At 41.0% G+C, this 23451-nt stretch overlaps 1 protein-coding gene across 3 annotated transcripts in view; it reads left to right on the top strand.

The window, feature by feature from the left end:
- Positions 1-23451, top strand: part of itga7 (integrin, alpha 7) — a 33528-nt gene that overhangs the window by 4738 nt on the left and 5339 nt on the right. For 2 of the 3 annotated variants that reach the window (XR_009120067.2, XM_058055248.2), the window contains exons 2-22: positions 11245-11372; positions 11440-11519; positions 11598-11853; positions 13423-13554; positions 16985-17192; positions 18481-18677; positions 18768-18856; positions 18924-19051; positions 19123-19218; positions 19290-19351; positions 19429-19598; positions 20838-20987; positions 21052-21167; positions 21299-21485; positions 21550-21624; positions 22333-22412; positions 22513-22590; positions 22681-22783; positions 22854-23069; positions 23145-23261; positions 23325-23438. Coding sequence is in view for 2 of the 3 variants with exons in the window: in XM_058055248.2 (XP_057911231.2) it covers positions 11245-11372; positions 11440-11519; positions 11598-11853; positions 13423-13554; positions 16985-17192; positions 18481-18677; positions 18768-18856; positions 18924-19051; positions 19123-19218; positions 19290-19351; positions 19429-19598; positions 20838-20987; positions 21052-21167; positions 21299-21485; positions 21550-21624; positions 22333-22412; positions 22513-22590; positions 22681-22783; positions 22854-23069; positions 23145-23261; positions 23325-23438 (2782 nt within the window). In the remaining variant the exon portion in view is untranslated. Of the gene's footprint in view, positions 1-11244; positions 11373-11439; positions 11520-11597; positions 11854-13422; positions 13555-13977; positions 14086-16984; positions 17193-18480; positions 18678-18767; positions 18857-18923; positions 19052-19122; positions 19219-19289; positions 19352-19428; positions 19599-20837; positions 20988-21051; positions 21168-21298; positions 21486-21549; positions 21625-22332; positions 22413-22512; positions 22591-22680; positions 22784-22853; positions 23070-23144; positions 23262-23324; positions 23439-23451 lie in introns of all 3 variants that reach the window. The other variant, XM_058055249.2, reaches the window with a different exon arrangement.

Here is a 23451-nt window from a genome sequence, read left to right as displayed (position 1 = left end):
CTTCCACTAATACTTGGGCACATGGCGAAGACAGGAAACTCCCCTTGTTCAAGCCCCCGCAGGCCTGACAGCAGCAAATACTTGTATCATTTTTATTATCATAATCTCACTGACAAAATCAGCACTAGATCATCAAGGGTCCACCACAAAAGTAACATAAATTAAAATAAATATTTTGCTCATATTATGCACCAAAAGTAATCGTGGGGCATCTAGTCAGCGCGTCCAAGATCATCTATATGACAGGAACACCTACTGGAAAAACACAAGTCAAAGATCCTGTAATATGGGATCACTTTTTAAGGACTAGTCAAAGATCTTCTATATGCTGTTTTTATGGACCTACTGCCAAAACACAGGCCAAAGATCCTATATTTGATAGGATCACACTGCTGTTTTTAAGCACTGTGTTGTTTTTAATGACTTGTCAAAGATATTCTTTATGGCAGGAGCACGCTTCTGTTTTTAAGGACGAGCCAAAGATCTTCCATATGGCAGGAATTCTTTGCTGTTTTTGTGGACCTACTGCAAATACACAAGTCAAAGATCCTATATCTGAGGATCACACTGCTGTTTTTCAGGACTATTGAAATATCTTCAATATGACCGGAGCACTTTGTTGGTTTTAAAGATTTGTCGAAGATCTTTTATATGGCAGGAGCACTCTGCTGTTTTTAAGGACTAACTGTAAAAAAAATCAAAGATCCTCTATAAAACAGGTTCACACTGTTGTTTTTAAAGACAAGTCAAAGATCTTTTATACGATCGGATGCTCTGCTGTCTTTAAGGACCTACTGTCCTCTATATCCAGCTCTGTTTTCAGGGACCTAGTACAAAAATGCCAAATTGTCAAAGATCATCTACATGGACGGACGAGTGGTTAGCGCACAGACCTCATAGCTAGGAGCATGTGTCTCGGGGTTCAATTCCACCCTCGGCCATCTCAGTGTGGAGTTTGTATGTTCTCCTCGTGCATGCGTGGGTTTTCTCCGGGTACTCCAGTTTCCTCCCACATTCCAAAAACATGCTAGGTTAATTGGCGACTCCAAATTGTCCATAGGTATGAATGTGAGTGTGAATGGTTGTTTGTCTATATGTGCCCTGTGATTGGCTGGCGACCATTCCAGGGTGTACCCCGCCTCTCACCCGAAGATGCTGGGATAGGCTGAGGATAAGCAAAAGAAAATAAATGAATGAATGAATTGGATCATGCTGCTGTGTTTTAAGGAGTAGCCAAAGATCTTCTTTATGACAGGATTTCTTTGTTTTTGTGGACCTACTACAAATACACAAGTCAAAGATCCTCTATATGACAGGATCACACTGTTGTTTTTAAGGACTAGTCAAAAACCTTTAATATGACGGGAGTGCTTTGTCAAAAATGCTTGTCAAAATCCTTTCCATGACAAGAGAGAGCTGCTGTTTTTAGGTACATACTGTAGAAACTAATCAAAGATCACATTATATGACATGAGCACTCTGTTGTTTTAGTAATGTGATGCAAAAAAGTCCTGGGTTGATTCAAAATGTAACATTTTGTCATTGCAGTTGCAAGTCATGACAGCATCTTTGCACCACAAATCATTTGGTGTGCTGCACTGCATCAGCGTGTGTTATGATGGGGGTGCATGATGTGGGGGTGTGAGGGCGCAAATCATCTGTGTTGTGTTTTTGGGATCTTTGAAAGACGTCTTTTATGCTTTATCTTCATTGTCTGACCCGATGAGGTCAGCTCTTGTATGCAAGGAAGTCATTTAAGCCTCCCAACATCTTGCTTAGAGCGTGTATTGTTGCACCGTGACAGTTATAGCACGCTTATAAATCGCCGCCATATTGGAAAAAAGGACAACCTCTATTTGTACTACAGCTCTACCTTTATACTTTGGGACGCTAGCTATTTAGCATTTTTTGAGTAATAGACAGTCAAGCCAGTACTTTTAAGTCATATTTTAACACTTTTATTTGACATTCTAACACTTAAAACAATAAAACTGTCATCTTTAATGACTTATTTACATTCTTAAAAGTGGTTCAAATGAGTTTTGGTGGACACTTTTTACTGAGTCATATAAATATGTCCCATTTGTACAATTCCTTCACACAGAAAGTGGACCGAAATAATCCCAGAGAGTGATTTGCATGACAAAAGCGGAATAAAAGACCATCCCTCCATCCCTCTCGTTGGTCCAAGAACAGCCTCCCCCTTTTTTCTCTCCCCTTTTTCTTCAATTCATGCTCATTCTCCCCCTTTTCAGTGGGTCCTGCAGTAGCTGTTGTCGTGAAACCACTCATGTGAGAGCCTTATAGTTATAATAAAGTGGATATAATAAAGGGATTTACACACACACACACACACACACACTTTCCAGGATAAATACTCCTTCCTCCCTCCCACTTTACTGGCTGTCCATTTAACACTCCGCCATTCCTCCTCTGGCCCGTGTTGACCCGCACAAAAGCTCGGCGGGAAGCGTTGGTGCCAGGCAGGCCGGTCCAAGGCTTTCAGGAATATTACCCTGTGAGAGCAGGACAATCTGCACTGTCAGGAACACAAACTTCAATCAGACTGAGAGCAGGAAAAACATGGTATTCTTTCCCTCCTTTTAGGGCATGGAGAAGCAGGCATTATCGTCCGCATGGCTTTTTTATTTTTAGTGTTCATTATTGACGGATGGTTGACAGAAAATATGGGTGAGGGGTCTTATGTGGGAATGAATAAATCATGGCAGCCCTGTGTGATAGGTGCACCAGTGTGTGTGTTCAATCAGATAATAGTATCTCTATATGATAATGCTGTCGTGTCAAACAGGAAATTAAAGCAGATACTGCTTTTTTGTAGTACATGGTAACAATGGCATGCAATCAAACCAATATTAATACTGAAGCTTTTTGTGTTTTTCATTGCAAGATACATCATGTAGATGGGGTCAACAGTCCAGAGCAATGAAGTGAAGAAGCGTGTGCAGGCAGGATGGAACGGGTGGAGAAAAGTGTCTTGATGTGTGATAGAAGAGTTTCAGCTAAAATGACAGGAAAAGACAGGAAGCAGAACTGAAGGTAGCATAGATGAGGATGCTGAGGTTGTCATTGGGAGTGACCAGGATGGATAGGATCAGGAAGGAGTACATCAGAGGGACATTACATGTTAGAGGCCTTGGAGATAAAGTCAGAGAGGCCAGACTGAGATGGTTGGGACATGTCCAGAGGAGAGATAGTGAATATATTGGTAGAAGGATGCTGCCAGGTAGGAGGCGTAGAGGAAGACCAAAGAGGAGGTTTATGGATGTAGTGAAGGAGGACATGAGGGTAGTTGATGCAGAAGACAGGGTTGGATGGAAGCGATTGAATTGTGTGGGGACCCCTGAAGGGAAAAGCCCAAAGAGGAGGAAGAAGAAGAAGTAAATGTTAATATAATATCACATATAAATTAATTTTTACATTATCTAGTTTCATTATGGTAATGATAATCATGTATTTGTCTTTTTTTAGGGATGTTCTGATTGATTGGTCACCAATTGGTAGTTGCCGATTTCTGCTTTTGGCATGCGGTGGCAACCCCTACATTGTGCTGGGTCATGTACGGTTGCCAGCACCAAGAAGGGGTGCACATTTTGCGTCAATGGCTTCAGTTTGGCAGCTTAACACAGGTCACACCAAACAATGCCAGGCCAATGGACAAGCATGAATGGAGATCACTCTGTGCATTGGTTTTAGCACCCTGGCATAGTCAATAGAACAATTGCAAGAAGTGAGCGAGCCTTTTTGTCAGTCATACAGTCTTTGTCTTGGTGGGTGGAGGCGGGGCTGCTAGCATACACACAGAGAATAGTTTAACATAGAATGGTCTAGTTCTGCAATGTGTAAGTAGGTAAAGACCAAGTAACATTTTAGCTTGTTCCATATACATGTAATGGAAAAAAATACATGGTTTCAAGGTGTCTGGTACAATATGACCACATTTATTATGTAGCTATCATCATTTTTGGTATTATTTACATTATAAGATCTGAGCTTTAACATAAAACATAAACATGCGATCACCTAACATAATGATCCTAAACGTGTGATCACTCTCTAAAATAGCTAACATTTTATCATCATATGATATCCATGACCTGACTCCCAATCGGTAGAAGACTGGTTACAAGGTGGTCAAAAAGAACAGATGTCAGCCAATCATTACTCCATTGATGCCCCTGGAAATGCTGGTTCACAGGTTGATCAATATGAGGACCAGCTGGTGAGGTGAGAGGTTGTAAAAGATACACATGACCAGAGGATAGGGTTACTTGTAGGGATAAGCAAGTATAGATTCGGAATCCAACACATATGATTGTATGTTAAAGGCCAACATTTTAAAAAGATACTGCTCCGTTTATTATCAACTCCTATACCGTTTGCAGCTAGCGGTGAGTGTGACCAACCATGGCGAAGTGGGAATAAATTAAAACCAACCATTTTTGTGGTAACCACAAAATACAAAGAAATACAGCTGAATAGGTGCAGATTCTGGAAGAACTATGAAGCTTTGTGTTCTGGTTATTGTGTGTAGCTGCTCTATAGGAGTCCACAATGGAAAATTAGCATAATAGGTCCCCTTTAAAAACATTTTGCTTTCCAAGAACTATCATTTTGACTACATCCGCTTCGAATAAGCAACTTGTGGTCGTAGGTAATTGAATGCCTGAGTTAAGATTCAGCAATGATAACAATGCAACAATTTGTGTGCTAGTGATTAGAGTTGATGACCCCCTGTTATTTTGTGCTGTGTGGATATTTTCTAAGCTGCTAGCAAATAAAAACTCAATTCTGTAAAACAAATTGAGCCTCTGACCACTTCCCCTTAAACTCAAGCTTGCCACAGTGTTTGAGATGCAGTTTGGTTATATCAACTTCCTGTGAGCAGTTTTGGGGGATTTTTTCCCCCCAAATCCTTGCAGTGCCCCCTATATTGCATAGTGGTGTTATGGTGTGTTATGAATTATTAGTCAGCATTACAGTCCGCAATGGATCATTAAAAGCAGTTTGTGAAATGTCTTTTTAAGCACGTCCGAGAACAAATCATCATGTTGAATCACCAGGCATTGAACCCCTGTGTCCCAAAAGGGTTTTTCCTTGGTGTGCCAGCTGCTTCTGTCTCTCTCTTTTAGCGCTTTATAGTGCATTAGCCAAGCCTTGGGTCTTTGGTGGCACACATAATGATTCACAGCACTTCTCAGCTGTCGTCTTCTCATCAGCACAGTGGATTTCCCAGTTTTCTGTAAGTCACTTTTAAAGACAGACAGCTTGCACAGTAGTCGTAGTAGTCGTAGTAGTACTGTCCGTGGATAAATATTCAGGTGTATTTTAAAACTCATGCTGAACGTCTGCATGTCTGTACATGTTTTCTGTGTCAAGGTCAGGACACAGTCTTGTCTCACAACAACAATGGTAGACCCCCAATGCTGCAACACATGTTTCAATGGTGTGTGAAAATACATCAACACATGGCAGTTCATGAGTGGAAATGGTTGATAAACTTGAATAGTCCACTCCTGGAACATTCCAAGAAAGGGTTAGGCTTAAAAATGTTTTTTTTTGAGGTGCCGGTCTTTGACTAATGCCCCCCATAGGCCTCATTAGTGGACTGTCTGGATCATTTCCGAAGCCATTTATGTTCTCAAAAAGTAAAAGTAAAGTGTCACCCAGTTGACAAGACATAGTACCCGTCTGTCCTTAAGCAACTATAAAAGATGTCCCAGAAATATATTGCTGTCTTCATCTGTCTATAAGAAGCATTAGACGTTTGTCTGCCCATTCTTCAGATGCCACCCACTGGTTTACACAAATGTCCATCCGTCCATAGCAACTGCCTTCTATAGATAACTAGTTGTCCGTTTGTCCAATCACCAAAAGCCACTCATATGTAACAGGAAGTCTGTCCATTTATCCGTCTGTCGGAAGTAACTCACAAGGTATATGCTGTAATTGGATGTCCCTCTGTCCATTGTTAAAAGGAACTTGTATGCGGTGGTGTGAAGAAGTGTTTGCCCACTCCCTGTTTCAGATCAGCAAAAAATTTAAATAATAAATAATCACAATAATGAAAAAAAATCACAAAATAATGACAACACAACTGAACACAAAATGCATTTTTTTAAATTAAACCTTTTATTATAAAAATAGGAATAGGAAGCCATTTCAAAAGCTTTGGGACTCAGGCAAACCACAGTGAGAGCCATTAACCACAAAAGACAAAAACATGAAACAGTGGTGAAACTTCCCTGGAGTGGCTGGCCAATCAAAATGACCCCAAGATGTCACAAAGTACCCCACAACAACATCCAAAGAAACACAGGCCTCACTTGCCTCTGTTAAGGTCAGAGTTCATGAGTCCACCATAAGAAATACACTGAGGAAAAACAGCCACAGTATGGCAGAGGTATGGTTTTTAGGTAGTAGCCCATCCATCCATCAGAACCACTGATATATATAATAAAGCTCTGTCCTTCCGTAGCATTAAGAGCTTTATAGCCATGGTAATAGAGTATGGTCAGACTTTGGGGGCAAAGGTGCAAGGGGTGGGGGCAAAGGTATTCATATTCAGCCTTGGTGTCCTGATGCCTGTGTGTCTAGATGTACATTACAATGGATGTAGGACAAAAAGCATGCTATCAAACAAAACCACAGCACTATAATAAGCTACTAAGGTAGACGTGTGACCGGTTTAGTGAAATTTGCGTCCGTTAAGAGAAAGATCAGTATCAAGGATGATGCATTTCTTGAACTCATTGTGTGGGTGTTGTACAAGAGGATGTGACCTCTGGACAGGCTTGGGGGAGGACTCAAGGAGGATGGGACTGTGTGAATGGATGGGGGAGGGGCAGACTGGATCACATGGGAGAGCGGGTGGGGGGGGTGACTAGGGTTGGGGTCACTGAACTGCAGAACAAGAGAAGGGCGATGCTGTCTTTGCTGTGTTTAACCACAATTTAACGAGAATGATTTACAGTTGCCCATCAAACACATATTCCATTAAGGAATGATATTACCAGAATAAGATTTCTCTCAGCCTTCATATTGGTCATCTCAGCCAGCCTATTGGTGCAAGTTACATTATTGATAAGCCATTGACAGTTTGTCAGGGACCAGTGATTGGCTGGTTAGTCTTTATGGGTTTAACATGAACTCATTTTGGGTGGGGAGCTGCACGGTGATCAAGTGGTTAGCGCACAGACCTCACAGCTAGGAGACCAGGGTTCAATTCCACCCTCTGCCATCTCTGTGTTCTCCCTGTGCATGCGTGGGTTTTCACCGGGTACTCCGGTTCCCTCCCACATTCCAAAAACATGCTAGGTTAATTGGCCACTCCAAATTGTCCATAGGTATGAATGTGAGTGTGAATGGTTGTTTGTCTATATGTGCCCTGTGATTGGCTGGCGACCAGTCCAGGGTGTACCCTGCCTCTCAGCCGAAGACAGCTGGGATAGGCTCCAGCACGCCCCACGACCCTTGTGAGGATAATCGGTAGAATGAATGAATGAATAATTTTGGGTGGCAGGTCACTTGTACACAGGCTACTACTACGCTAGAAGTATTTACTGAAGTAGAAATGATGTTTGGAGTTTTTCCTCATGCAGATTCTCAGGTCAGAAACAAATTTCCGACAAAGGTACCCCCCAAAAATATTGTTACAAAAGCATTTATCTTCATTTTCTTGAAAGCAGTCAAGAAAATCTCAGAAACATAAAATCTGCTACTACTAATCCACTTCATCAATATTCTACAATGCCTCACCAAATGGTTTTTCTTGTACTTTGTATTGAATACAGAGCTATTTCCAAAATGAAATGTTTTTCACTGGCCTGGTTGCACCCTGGACCCAGTTGCGTGCATTGTCTAGTCTAGTTGGGTAAAATTGGTAAACTTTTGAGAGTCAACCGCTGATGACATCATAAATGAGTGCTTTAGCTGACTTCAGGTTCTGGTTGCCATTTTGTTAGCAAGCTATGCTAACAAGTAAATTTGTAATAAAAATCCTTAATATCACAGTTGGACTCACGCTGTGTATTAATAACATGACAACATGTTAATAGCATGAATGTACACAAACCTCAGCAAACTGTGGCATTAATTTTTCAAAGTTAATAGAACAACACACTAACTGGAGCAGATACCAAGTTTCCACTGAATTTAATTTCCACACTGTGGTGTGAGAATGAATCATGTCGACCTTTGTATCTTTCGCTATTAAAAAAGAGAAATGGAAATTTTAAACAGAAAATAAAAGAAACTACAGTAGTATGCGTAGTATGTAAATACAAGGTCTGCCAGACTACTAAGGACTTAACAATGACTGCAATCTAGCTGGTTGGTCAACAACTGAGCAGACAATGATAGTAAGTATTGTATCCAACACATATAATAAGTTAGATGGGGTAGTTACTGCAGGTGTGATATCTAATCTAATGTGTTTTTTTTTTTCCAAACAAAGCACATTCTCGCACTCAACAATCTCATATAATCTGCTCCTGTATCAGGGTGTCGTACAGTATAACTGTGTGTGTGTGTGTGAGATTCTATTCATGTTACACCCCTTAAACCACCCCAACAAAGCCCACACAGCTTTTAGTACATGTCATGTGGGTTCACTGAAAGATGAGCCGGCAGATGGAAACGACAACAAGGCATTCTGACTCAGCGCTGAACAATGAAGCGTGAGAGGTGTGCAAGGTGGGAAATAGAGAGGTGTTTGCCCCCTTTTTGAATTCTTATTTTTTGCATGTCGCTGAAGTGCACACAAGGTTGCCTTTAAGGTCAGTGTTCATGATTCCACCATAAGAAAGGAACTAGGAAAAAAAACAAATGAGTTCCAAGACAAAAACCACTCCACTTCAATACGTTTGCCAGAAAACATCTTGAAGACTTTTGGGAAAATATTCATATTTTGTCTGATGAGACAAAAGTTTAACTATTTGGAAGGTGTCTGTCCCATACTGGTGTAAAAGTAATGAAAAAAGAACATCCTACCAACACAAAATATGGTGGTGGTAGTGTGATGGTCTGGGGATCTTGTACTACTTCAGGATATGGAAGACTTGCTGTCATAAATGGAACCATAAATTCTGTTGTACACCGTGAAATCCTGAAGAAGAATGTCTGGCCATCTATTTGTGACCTCAAACTGAAACCAACTTGGGTTCTGCAGCAGAACAATGATCCAAAACACAGCAGTAAGTCCACCTCTGAATGACTGATGAAAAAACAAATCAATGGTAATGCATCAGATTACAATTGAATGCATCCCATAATCAGTTCACAGTTCCACATGTCCAAAAGGAGTAGGAAGAAGCAAAGCTTATTATTATATATTATTATTAAATCCTGCCCCTCCATCTGGTACTTTTGCAATCAGTAACTGTTACATTTGTTCACTTCCTGCTTTCCATAATACAGTTTAAGTTTTTTTTTTTTAAATTTTTTAATTTTTTTTTATTTTTAAATTTTGACTCCTCCAAATTAAGACTTTGGAGGAGTCTAGTCAAAGTCCTGACCGATGGTCCTAGTGGTCTAACCAGTTATTAAGTTTAGGGGGCAATCACTGTTTCACACAGGGCCATGGAGGCTTGGATTTTATTCCGCCTTTTGTATTCAGTCGTGCAGTAGAAGAGTAAGAGTTATCTATTTTTACCATTCCTCTTTTACCTTCCCCAAGTTACTTTCCCCCACTTCCTATTTCTCCTCCTCCTGTGTGTCCTCATGTCTCGCTTCTGTGCATCAGCCATGGCTGACGGCATTAGGTGGAATGCGGCTCAACATTCAGTTTTTAAAATAGCCTCCTGGCCTAAGAATCCGCCACTCCTAATAAGGCAGAGGGCAGTGACTACTTCTGGCGCCCCGAAATATCAGCGTACCACCTCACTGAGAATAAAAGCTCCTTTTTTTCTCCACTTGTCTTGATATAGCGAAAGTGTTGAGAGCCATGGAGTATTCCGGCAAATAAAATGCAACAGACGCAGAGGTCGGATGATGTGATGTCATGTTGTGTTTCTGTCTATGAAGACTGGCAACAAGTCCTGTTTATGTGCATGTAGAAAGTGCACCAACATATCCAAGCAGACAGGGTGGGGATCATGTAGTAGCTTATGTTATGAATCTCCATTACAAGACCCTTATTTGGGTCTTCCCACTACAGTGCTCAGAAATAATCATCTTGCTATACAAAGATGTGATTTAAAAACCAAAGCGTGTGATATACAAATAATACAAATTATTTACATTTTGTAGAAACTGAAATAATAAAAATACTCACTTATTCTGAGGGTAATTCTTTCTAATGTGTGTAATAATGGACTAAGCAGTGGTAGACATCCCAATGCTATCATGAAGACTATACATATGACATGATCAGTGGTGTTATCCGTAACAGCTGATCAATGCAATCATAAAGACTGGGTTTAATCATCACTGTAACATACTTGGTAGACTGACCAATATTTGGATGAGTGCAATGGATGCCATGTGGCTGTGCTGGAGTACATTGGTAAACCGCTCTTCCTGACGCCCTAAGAGTGGACGTCAGGTTGGTAGCTCTAGGATTTTGACTTATAACTCTCTTGAATTCATTCATTCATTCATTTTCTACCGCTTTTCATCACGAGGGTCGCGGGGGTGGGGGGCTGGAGCCTATCCCAGCAGTCGGGGTACACCCTGGACTGGTCGCCAGCCAATCACAGAGCACATAGTATAGACAAACAACCATTCACACTCACATTCATACCTATGGACAATTTAGAGTCGCCAATTAACCTAGCATGTTTTTGGAATGTGGGAGGAAACCGGAGTACCCGGAGAAAACCCACGCATGCACGGGGAGAACATACAAACTCCACACAGAGGGTGGAATTGAACCCTGGTCAATTCTCTTGAATTTTAATCGTTAATTTTAATCAAACGTGGGTTTAGCTGGACTAGGCACTAATGAGAATGGGGTAAAATCACAATAACCAATCAGTTGTGCTGTCATAATGACTGACAGGTAGGTTACCAATGTAAACCAATGTTTACCTGAAGACTTGAAAAGTGAAATGACTGCTGTCAAGTGGTCCAAGCCATGACTGCATAGACGCCCAATAAAAGGCTTGCCTGAAGCTGAGCCTTAAATAGAAACCCAAACTAAAGTGTTGTCGAAAAATAAATGCCAAATTGTGGATGTGGATGACAAGTATGTTCTTCTTTGAAACCTTAAAATGTGTGTTACTGCAGGATCCTGGTGGGGGCGCCGCAGGCAGCAGGTCAGGGTCCCTTGAGGGGAAGTCGACCGGGAGCCCTGTTCAAATGTCCAATCACACCAGAGGAGTATGATTGTGAGAGGGTGGACATTGATGGTGAAGGTCAGTTGAAATCTTAATCAGAGTCAATTGAAGCAACTTTGTTTCATGAAGTTGTTTCATCCTCCAGTGAGTCTAAGCAGAGAGAGCAAAGACAACCAATGGCTGGGAGTCACCGTCAAGAGTCAGGGCATTGGAGGCAAGGTTGTGGTAAGTCACCACTGCTTCAGTATCTCCTGCATGAAAAGGAATTTGCTTAAAAGATGACTCCCAAATGTCATTTACCAGACTTGCGCTCACCTCTACGAGCTCAGGCAACGTGTGCACCAGCCCTCGGAGACACGTGACCCCATTGGACGCTGCTATGTCCTGAGCGAAGACCTGACAGAGCGAGATGACCTGGACGGAGGGGAGTGGAAATTCTGTGAGGGTCGGCCGCAGGGTCACGAGCAGTTTGGATTCTGTCAGCAGGGTCTTGCCGTCAGTTTTACCCCAGACAACAACTTCATTCTGTTTGGGGCACCCGGGACCTACAACTGGAAAGGTAGGGGGGCCTGTAAAGGATTTGGACCAATTAAAGATTGGAACTAGGAGTAGTAACCAAAGTAGAGTCCACCATAAATCAGAAGTAATGCATAAATATATGATAATACAGGTCAAATATACAGCATTCAAGTACCACTGTTAAAAAGCCCATCATTTTTACATTTTTTGTCTTTATGCTTCAACCAATAATGTTTTTGGTCAAGTATAGAGATTTTGCACGCTGTTCATTGGTCCTCGAACGCACCATAGCTATGTGCTGTGACCGGTTAATTCATGTTTATACCTGATTTATAAATGCGTTTAGTAGGTATGTGAGACATATTTACACTTTAAACCTGGATAGTGCATGTAATATTTAGCATTAGGTTCAGGGAGTTTAATCTAATAATAATAATAATAATAATAACTATAATAATAACAATTATTAATCATAATAATACAATAATACAGCAATAATAATAATTGTTATTATTATTGTTATTATTATATTATATTTTATACATAATTATTATAATAATAATAATTATCGGCACGGCGGTCTATTGGTTAGCGCGCAGACCTCACAGCTAGGAGACCAGGGTTCAATTCCACCCTCGGCCATCTCTGTGTGGAGTTTGCATGTTCTCCCCGTGCATGCGTGGGTTTTCTCCGGGTACTCCGGTTTCCTCCCACATTCCAAAAACATGCTAGGTTAATTGGCGACTCCAAATTGTCCATAGGTATGAATGTGAGTGTGAATGGTTGTTTGTCTATATGTGCCCTGTGATTGGCTGGCCACCAGTCCAGGGTGTACTCCGCCTCTCGCCCGAAGACAGCTGGGATAGGCTCCAGCAACCCCCGCGACCCTCGTGAGGAAAAGCGGTAGAAAATGAATGAATGAATGAATAATAATTATTAATTATAGCAGTCCACAACTCGATGCAAAAGGACAATAAATGAGCATAATAGGTACTCTTTAGGATGCGTAGTGAAGTCTTTTTCCACAGGAAGGAGGTTTTTTCTTTATGATGTTATGAAAAGTCGGTTTGAGAACCTCTTCTGACAAAAGTGGAGCAACCACATAAGGCAATGATAGATTTTTTTCATATTTGAATCTCATAAACATGCTGTAGGGACACATATTAATGTCAGAACTATTTTTTTTTTAAAGGAAGTTTGCGTGAACTCTAAACTGGACCAGGTATCTTTGATACAACCCAGATGCCAAAATGTGAACAGTAAAATTCACATGTAAAATCAGTGTTGTTACAGTTTTATTATTATAAAAACATTACTTTCAATCAATCAAACTCACTCTTTTTGTACCTTTTCAAATGAAATACGCTCAAGCTAACATGAGCTAGAATGAAAAAGCAATCCATTCATAAAAAAAAAAAATTGATTTATGAGACCAGGTCCTAATTGGACTGATTTAATTCAATAAAGCATGCATGATCAATATTGTGTGTGGTTGCAGATCAGTCTACCATCGATACCAGTAGTCATTCTCTGTGACTACGGTGACATCCACCAGTGTGTTATGGGATTGCACAAATGTGTGTCTTTGCCTCAAATATTTCCATTCCAGGAGAAATGCGCGTGCAGCTGCTAAACCAGACTCTGCTCGACCTCGGTTTCTATGACGACGGACCCTACGAGGTGGCAGATCAGAAACAGCTAAATGCCCAGCTCATCCCTGTGCCCTACCACAGTTATCTGGGTAGGAGTTGCCCTCCCTGGTGCTCAGGAGAGGAAGCCAGGGCCGGGACTCAGACTGTACCCCAGTGCATTATGGCCCCCACAATGCCAAGACTTGCAAATCATGTTTGGTTGTCATGGAAACACATGTATCTTAAGTGTGGATGGCAGTTACATTGTGAGGTACATTCTGAGCCCACCAAAGGGTCTGCGGTGTTTGCAGTCTTTGCAAACTGCTGCACCCCCCCCCCCAACGAAACAAAGCACCAATCAATCACAGCTTGTCTCACCTGCAACCTCCTCTCCCCCCCTTTTTTCTGCTCTGTTGTCACTCTCACCCCACCAACCCTACCTTACCCCTTACCTACTTCACATTTCACCACCCTGTCACGCCACCTGCACTCCGCCCCGGTGTCCTGCCGTCTTTTCCTGTCTCGGGCCATAGGGCTCTTGTTCATGGCTAGCCCCGTTGAAGATGCTCTGCTGTACAAAACTATGGAGCCCTCCAGGAAGCCTACAGCCTTTGAGGATGTAGCCCATAATAGCTACTTAGGTTTGTAAGGCGTGATGTGTTGTTCTTTGGAGCCTACTGGCCTTCATTTTTTTTTTTTTTTAACTTAGAATTAGCCTGAACTCCCTTCTCTGTCATGTCTAAATTGCACCTGTTGGACAATTACTGTTAAGAAACAACCAACTAAAAACATGACAATTTAATTTAATTTAATTTAATTTAATTTAATTTAATTTAATTTAATTTAATTTAATTTAATTTAATTTAATTTAATTTAATTTAATTTAATTTAATTTAATTTAATTTAATTTAATTTAATTTAATTTAATTTAATTTAATTTAATTTAATTTAATTTAATTTAATTTAATATTGACAATACTAACAATATTGAATTGAATTGAATTGAATTGAATTGAATTGAATTGAATTGAATTGAATTGAATTGAATATTGACAATACTGACAATATTGAATTGAATTGAATTGAATATTGACAATATTGACAATATTGACAATATTGACAATATTGACAATATTGACAATATTGACAATATTGACAATATTGACAATATTGACAATATTGACAATATTTAATTTAATTTAATTTAATTTAATTTAATTTAATTTAATTTAATTTAATTTAATTTAATTTAATTTAATTTAATTTAATTTAGCACATTTTATTTGAAGCACATTTTATTTGAAGCACATTTTATTTGAAGCACATTTTATTTGAAGCACATTTTATTTGAAGCACATTTTATTTGAAGCACATTTTATTTAAATTAATTTAAGCACATTTTATTTCTCTTGATGTCATGTTTTGATGGCTGGTTGTCTCTTGTCGCAACAGTGAGTTTGTTTGTTGTGTCTATTTGCCCTCTAAAGTCTGCATGTAGTGTCCCAAAAGAAAAGTTTTTGCAGGGTTTCCTGGTTGTGGTTTTCTTGTTAGCCTCGCTTTTTGAACGTGTTCACTAACAACGGTTGGTGGTTGAATTTGTAGATCAGGACTTCTCTTCTTGAGTGTCATTAATCTGCAGGTATTTGTCTTCAAGCTTAATGACCCATCGTCGACTTAACAGGACCTTTTCATGGTTTTAACGTTGGATTGCGGTTCCATTACGTCTCACTGACTGTGTGGATCTATCCCGTAAATCTCCTAGTTCACATACCTCCAGGCCTGCTTCACCCGCTGGCTCGTCTCCTTGACAACACTAATTCCCATGTGACATTTTAGCCTTCATTAGCACACATGCTCTCATTGATCCTGGCGAAATGTTATGACGCACCTGCATGTTTACTAAAAGAGCTTTCTCTCACAGGAATTTATTAGGATTTTGACCAGAAAGTTGTGAAATTATAAGAAAATGTTTTTGTTTACTATATTATGATAGTATGACCGTTTTTAAATCAGAGCAAAATGCATTTTATACATCATTAAGGATTCCATCGTGCAATTTCCTCCTAAATTCTTGTGAGACTACTAAATACAACAGACGCAGCTGTAGTTTATTATGACTATTGTTTCCTAACCAATAATTGAATCACATATGACATACAGTATAGAAAAGAAATCATGCAGCACAACGTTTTGGCTATTTAAAGTGTTATTTTGACCATTTATGTTCTTCAAATTAAACAATAGAAGGCAGAAAAATCTACATATGACAGTCTTAAAAAACAAATGTTTCAGTCCATTTGCTTGGATAAAAGAAACACATAACTGTTAGATTTTATAGATATTGAACTGGTCATAAAAACAACTGAGCAAAAAAAAAAATTTAGTTTTTAAAAAAAAATCACATCTTATTTATTGTTATTTTGATGCTATTCATATGAAATCAAATATAAAATGAAGTAAATTAAAAACTATTATTAACTAAATATTTTGGGTAATTATAATAATAACATAATAAAAATATATTATAAGATAATATAATAAAATATAATAAAATAAAATACACCTTATAAAATACACCAATACAATGTAATAAATTCATGTATAGAATACTAGAAAAACTAAAAAAACCAAATCACTATACAAAATGATGTAAAATTATATTAGGAATAGAAACTAAATAAATGATTGATTTAAAATAATATATATTTATTAATTTCTTGTATTTTTTATTCTAGTATATACTATAAATATCAAGTAAAAGATGACAAATAAATATAAATGGATGACAGGAACATTAAAGGATATTATATAAAAATATAGAAAGTGAATATTTAATTGTTTTTGTTACTCCAAATCTTTGTGTATATAAAAGTATGACCACAACTCCATTGAAAATGTAGCGTAAGACCTACCACAGTGAAAAGAGTGGATTCCCCTCTTTATGTTTACTGCGATGACGTACACGTTAAAAGATGCCATGTGTGGCAAAAGTAGCACCTCGCTTCCGCTCGTTTTTTTTGGAGGGGGGTATTTACGGTAGATGCGCTGCATTCCACACCCGCCACCCTGAAGCTGTTGTCTCGACCTCGTCTCCAAGTTGAATGTGTACTAACAAACCCTTTGTCACACCCTGAGCATGTTTTAGACAAGCAAATGCATGCGCTTGCTTCTGTTTGGACCAGATTGTTGCATATAATGTGTTGTTTTTTTGTTTTTGTCACACAGCAATTCATTCTGATTTATATGTAAGCACATTCCTGTGCACACACACATAGCAGACAAAAGAGGAGATGCTAGCTCGAGGCTATAAATCTTATTAACGTCCAGTTGCTATGTTTACATGCCTCAACCAAAATGTAGATCTCCTGAGACATTAGATGAAACTCAGTAGATGCTAGCAGCAGACACACAGCAAGCACATAAGCCATCATGAGCTGGACATAAAATCAATAGGCACTTAAAGCACACATTTCATTAGGAAGAAGATGTGCATAGATCCAGACCCTAACTGCCCGCTTGCATCCCTCCGTGCTCCACCAGGCTTCTCTGTGGACTCGGCCGCGGGAATAATGAACCTGGGGGAGCTGACCTTTGTGGCTGGCGCACCCCGGGCCAATCATACAGGAGCGGTGGTGCTGCTACGTAAAGACAATGTCTACCGCTTGGTGCCGGAGCACATTTTCTGGGGGGAGGAGCTGGCTTCTTCCTTCGGATACTCAGTAGCGACCACCGATCTCAACAATGATGGGTAAAAAAAGAGGTTTCTCTTGCATTTTTTATTATTTTTCCATTAAGTTGCACAAGTCAGTTTGCCACAGGTAAGCCCTCATCAGGCTTGGGTTTACATCAGAGGTTTGCAATAAGTAAATTCATTCATTCATTTTCTACCACTTATCCTCACAAGGGTTGCGGGGGTGCTGGAGCCTATCCCAGCTGTCTTTGGGCGAGAGGCGGTGTACACTCTGGACTGGTCTCCAGCCAATCACAGGGCACATATAGACAAACAACCATTCACACTCACATTCATACCTATGGACAATTTGGAGTCGCCAATTAACCTAGCATGTTTTTGGAATGTGGGAGGAAACCGGTGAAAACCCACGCATGCACAGGGAGAACATGCAAACTGGCAAACAGGTACCATTTTATATCATATTCACAAATATACACAGTCATCCATTTTCTATGACACTTACATATCTTCACTAGAGGCACAAGGCTATGCTGGAGCCTATCCCAGCTGACTTTGGGCGAGAGGCGGGGTACACCCTGGACTGGTCGCCAGCCAATCACATGGCACATATAGACAAGCAACCATTCACACTCATTTTCATCACACTTTTCACCGACTATCGCAAGGCAGTTACAATTTCTGTCCCTCACTTAATGTGTTCCTTGTGGGAACTTGGTACGCCTCAGTAAAATATGGTGGTGGTAGTGTGATGTTGGAGTGGTCAACCAACCAAAAACCCACAGAAAAAACCCTACACCGCGCTTATCCTCATGAGGGTCGCGGGCCCAATAAATAAATTGCATACGTAAATAGTTTTTCATCAAGACGACAACAAAGGAGGGGGGGGGGGCAACTAGCTCCGTCAATCTTCTGCCTTCCTATAAGAAGCCTCTTTCACACTGCCCACACTGCTACTGAAAATTTTCCACATTCAAAGGCATAACAGAGGTGGGAAGGCACCTGGAAGCGTATTCTGCAACACCTTATTATTTGTAGGATTTCATGTGCCACAACCAATGGTGGTGCATCTTACAAACTGAGGTCCACTAGGTTCTGTGTGAATCAATCGCTGCAATATCCAGTAAAACACAAAGGTGACATATTTCCAGATCTTCTGGTACAATTCTGAACTCTGTGAAAGAGGCTAATATAAGATGATAGAAACTGAACAGGTCTCCATTGACCAATCAGCAGACAGTGGTATGTCTTGTATGTACTAGTGCTGCTTGGTGGAAACTGTGCTATCCTAATCCACATTATCTTGAAAGAGTATTTAATTCTGGCATCTCTTTGGTGTCCTTAGCTGGACAGACCTGATTGTGGGTGCTCCCAATTTCTTCGACCGCAAAGCAGAGATCGGCGGCGCCGTCTACGTGTACCTCAACCCCTTCGGTCACTGGGACGATCAAGCTCGGCCCATCCGTCTCAATGGGACGTATGATTCCATGTTCGGCATGACGGTTAGCAACATAGGAGATCTGGACCAGGATGGATACGGAGGTGAGAGTCTCGTCTCGAGTGCAGGACTCAACTGTGGTCTTCCAGAAGTAGAGTTGTACTCCGGAATAATTTGTTTCCGCTTGTATCTAGATATCGCCGTTGGAGCGCCATTTGATGGAGATGGCAAGGTTTTCATCTACAGGGGTTCAGATGCGGGGATTGAAACAAAACCTGCTCAGGTAGGCAGTCCGGCGAAAGAACAAAAAAAATAAAAGAAAGAGTGATAAAGGTTCTTTCCACCATCAGGTCCTGGATGGCCGAGACTTTGATGTGAGGCGATTTGGCTACTCTATCTCAGGTGGTCTGGACATTGATGAGAACCACTATCCAGACATCGCGGTGGGCTCCCTCAATAATTCAGTGGTGCTCTTCAGGTAGGAAAAATACTTTCCTGATCTTTTATTACACCTGAACCACACTGAACATTCCATGGTGTCCCTAAAAGGTCTCGTCCAGTCATTCACGTGATCCGGGAGATATCTATTGACCCGCAGTACATTGATCTGGCCCAGTACAATTGCAAGGGCAGGGATGGAGTCTGGTAAGGAATCTTCTAAATAACACTGTAACGTTAAAACCTCATGTGTTTCTCATCCGTTTTGTTTCTTGTAGCATCGAAGTGAAGGCCTGCTTCATCTTCACTGCCCACCCAGTCCACTACTCACCTCACATAAGTGAGTCTCACCATATATCAATATGTATAAATAACAATAATAAGTAACATTTCTTTATATTATAATCCACCCCCAAGCCCTGGTGGTGCGCTTCGAAGCCGACACCGAGCGCAGGAAGTTGGGCCTGCCGCACCGTGTCAACTTCCTGGGTCGCAGTTCCCTGGAACCCGAGTACACTCAGACTGAGGAAGTGGAGTTGCATCGCCAGAAGCACCCGGCGTGTACTACTGCTGTTTTCCAGCTCCATGTCAGTAACATCTACACTTCTCCACAGTAATACGTGTATAGTAGCCAATCAACGGTTTGGACAGAATTGATCATTTAATGGCATAAGGAGGTTTCTACAGATTTGGGGCAGGTAGGAATGTGCCCTTAGATGCAATGCTAAGAAATGATGTTGCTGTCTGGTTAAGATATTACAACAATCCCCTGATACTTTAGCAATAAGCCACCAGTGTCCGTCAGTAGTATAAGAAATGATTTTGTCCTGGCACATTTGTAATGCCATGACATCAGTACTTTTCTATTCATGACAAACCAATAACAATCTACACAGAACAAAATAAAGAAAATTAGCAAATAAAGTCACATAAGAAAACATAAGATGGTAATAGGAAAAATTTTAGGAACACAAACTCTTTTCGTTGGCTGTTATAAAGTGCATTTCTGCGTTGAGTCATTTTTTTTATGCATTTTTTTTACAAGATACTATATTTATCCACCGTATCTTTTGGGGACTTCACTGTGTCTAAAAACGAATGAAATTAAATTTAAGTAAGTTAAATTACCTAAAATAAAAAATATTATTTTTTTATATTTACATAAATTAATAAACAAAAATCTAATGACATGTAGTAAAATAAAATGAAATAAAATTAATGGTGCTGATATATAAATATTTACATATATATTAAATTTAAAAAATCCAATTTAAAATGTAATAATTTTCTTCTTGATTAAATATCTTTAAATAAAACATAATTAAATATTTTACATATTTCATTTTGGATCTGCTTGCAATGAAATTAAAATAAATAATATATATAAATAAATGTATCTTTACTATTTAATATATAACTTTAATATGTTGTATAACGGGCTGCACGGCGATCGAGTGGTTAGAGCGCAGACTTCACAGCTAGGAGGCCCGAGTTCAATTCCACCCTCGGCCATCTCTGTGTGGAGTTTGCATGTTCTCCCCGTGCATGCGTGGGTTTTCTCCGGGTACTCCGGTTTCCTCCCACATTCCAAAAACATGCTAGGTTAATTGGCGACTCCAAATTGTCCATAGGTATGAATGTGAGTGTGAATGGTTGTTTGTCTATATGTGCCCTGTGATTGGCTGGCCACCAGAGTGTCCCCCGCCTCTTGCCCAAAGACAGCTGGGATAGACTCCAGCACACCCGCGACCCTCTTGAGTATAAGCAGTATAGAAAATGGATGGATGTTATATAACTCTATTTTACCTTTGCTCTTTCCACTGTAGGAGAACATCCGAGACAAGCTCCGCCCCATCTCCTTGGCCATAACCCACACCATCAAAGCCGTACCTCCTCGCAGGCACTCTGCATCCAAGAGGCTGGAAAGACTTCCTCCTGTGCTCAATGTGTCCCCCTCCAACACGCTGCACTCGGAGGTGTGCAATAAGATAATATCTGACCATCATTTGAAAATAAAAAAAAAAAAATTCCCCCTTGAAGGTGAACTTCCTACGTGAAGGATGCGGCGCTGACAAAATCTGCCAGAGCAACCTAAAGCTGAGCTACCGCTTTGGAACACGACCCCTGACCTCTGACGTTTTCACCCCCCTGCCAAAGTGAGTGTGTATACAGAGTTTGGATGATGTTAACTGTTACCTAGCAACAGGTAGCCATGTTGGTGTGAGGTCAAGCGTGGCCAACGAGAACAACAAAGCTCAAAATAACCGCTCTTTGCTTCTCATCATAGGGACGAGGATGACATCCAGGTGTTCTCCTTGTCCGACCAACGTCTTGTGGTGCTGGAGATCACCGTCACCAACATGCCCTCTGACCCTCTTAACCCCGAGGAGGACGGCGACGACGCCCATGCCGCGCAGCTGCTCATCTCACTTCCAAAAACTCTGTCCTACTCCGGCTCCAGGGTGCCCTCACAGGTAAGACGATGATACCTGATGTTGATGTTTTGAAGGTTCTACTGATTATCTGATTCACTTCTAGATGAGGTGTCAAGCCAACCAGAATGGCTCTGAAGTTGAATGCGACCTGGGGAACCCCGTCAAACGAAACACGAAGGTGAGCTCACTCAAAACCTGCTACAATGACACTTTTTAATATCATTTTTATTGTTGGCGGGCTCTTACACTGTGCTGGAAATTATGGGAAATGCATAAAAATCATATATGCTTTTGCAGAGTCAAATGCTTTTAAATATTTACATGATAGCTTTGGTGACAGTATTATTTTCCTGTTAACTGTAAAGTTGTAATTAAATATATACAAATATTATTTCAATGTAGACATATACATATAATTTAGTAACAATGGTAGTAATAGCGGCTGCATGGTGGGCGAGTGGTTAGCGTGCAGACCTCACAGCTAGGAAACCAGGGTCAATTCCACCTTCGGCCATCTCTGTGTGGAGTTTGCATGTTCTCCTCGTGCATGCGTGGGTTTTCTCCGGGTACTCCGGTTTCCTCCCACATTCCAAAAACATGCTAGGTTAATTGGTGACTCCAAATTGTCCATAGGTATGAATGTGAGTGTGAATGGTTGTTTGTCTATATGTGCCCTGTGATTGGCTGGCGACCAGTGCAGGGTGTACTCCAGAATGCCCGCGACCCTAATGAGGATAAGTGGTAGAAAATTAATGAATGAATGAACAATAACAATAAGCATAGATATAACATGTTTTGCTTTGCCACAAACATTAAAAGTTGTTTTTATATGGTATGTATACATTTTTTTGACTATTTTTCTTTTCGATAATGTATTTCATTTCAGTTAAAATTCTCCATCAACCTGAGCACGGCCAACATCACTATTGAAACCACCGAGTTGACTGCCGATCTGCAGCTGACGACGTGAGTTACTCTTAGCTGTCATCAAATTCATATATGTATCGATTGTATGGACGTATATTACTTATTTATATTGTTTGTCCTTCCTGTGTTTGCTCCACAGAATCAGTGAGCAGCCTGGCTTGGTGCCAATCACTGCAATGGCGAAAGTAGTGATAGAGCTCCCCCTGTCTGTCAGTGGGTGAGTAACACCCTTTGTATAACGTGTTTGTGTATGTTTGTGTGTATATGCAGCTGTCATAGCCACTGATGTGATTGTGTTTTCTTGCAGGCTGGCACGTCCTCACCAGCTGTTCTTCAGCGGGACCGTTAAGGGCGAGAGCGCCATGAGCAGCCTGGAGGACGTGGGCAGCCCTGTTGACTTTGAATTTGTGGTGAGAGACATACCAAGAAAGGAAGTGTTCTTAATATTCAAACAATTCACTGCTGTCTTCTTCCTCCCAGGTGGCCAATCAAGGGCAAGCTTTGCAAACACTAGGCTCCGCCTTCCTCAACATCCTGTGGCCTCATGAGTTGGCCAACGGGAAGTGGCTGCTGTACCCGGCCACCTTGAACTTCGAGGGTCATCCGGCTTCTCATTGTACTCCCGCGGGCGCCGTCAACCCGCTGGGTCTGCACGAACCCTCGCCCGTGGAACCTCTGCAGGCTGTCAATCACACGGTGAGAGTGACAGCTTCTCAATGTACCATGATTATAAACAATAACCACTCATGGTGGTTTCGGTGTCCTTACCAGACTGGACGAGCACGCCGCTCCCACCCGGACCACGAAGGTGAAGAGATGACTAAAGGCAACGTGAGGCGCACCTCTCCTGCTGTGGCCGCTTCAGAGAGGCGCAAGTCACTTAAACTGGTAAGGAGGGAGTATATTCCAATATCGTCCCTTGCTTTGCTGAGTACTCCTTTCTTCTCGCAGGATTGTCACCTGGGGTCGGCACGCTGCGTTCTCTTCCAGTGTCCCCTCCACAGCTTCTCCGGTCAGGCGGTGCTCAGCATCCACGGCAGGCTGTGGAACAGCACCTTCATCGAGGTCGGGCATTATT

This window comes from Doryrhamphus excisus, linkage group LG18, assembly GCF_037039965.1.
Source record: "Doryrhamphus excisus strain RoL-2023G ecotype Guam linkage group LG18, RoL_Dexc_Guam_v1.1, whole genome shotgun sequence".
Classification (NCBI taxonomy): domain Eukaryota; kingdom Metazoa; phylum Chordata; class Actinopteri; order Syngnathiformes; family Syngnathidae; genus Doryrhamphus; species Doryrhamphus excisus.
Note: the sequence above shows the minus strand (reverse complement) of the source record. Positions and strands in the feature narration are given on the sequence as shown.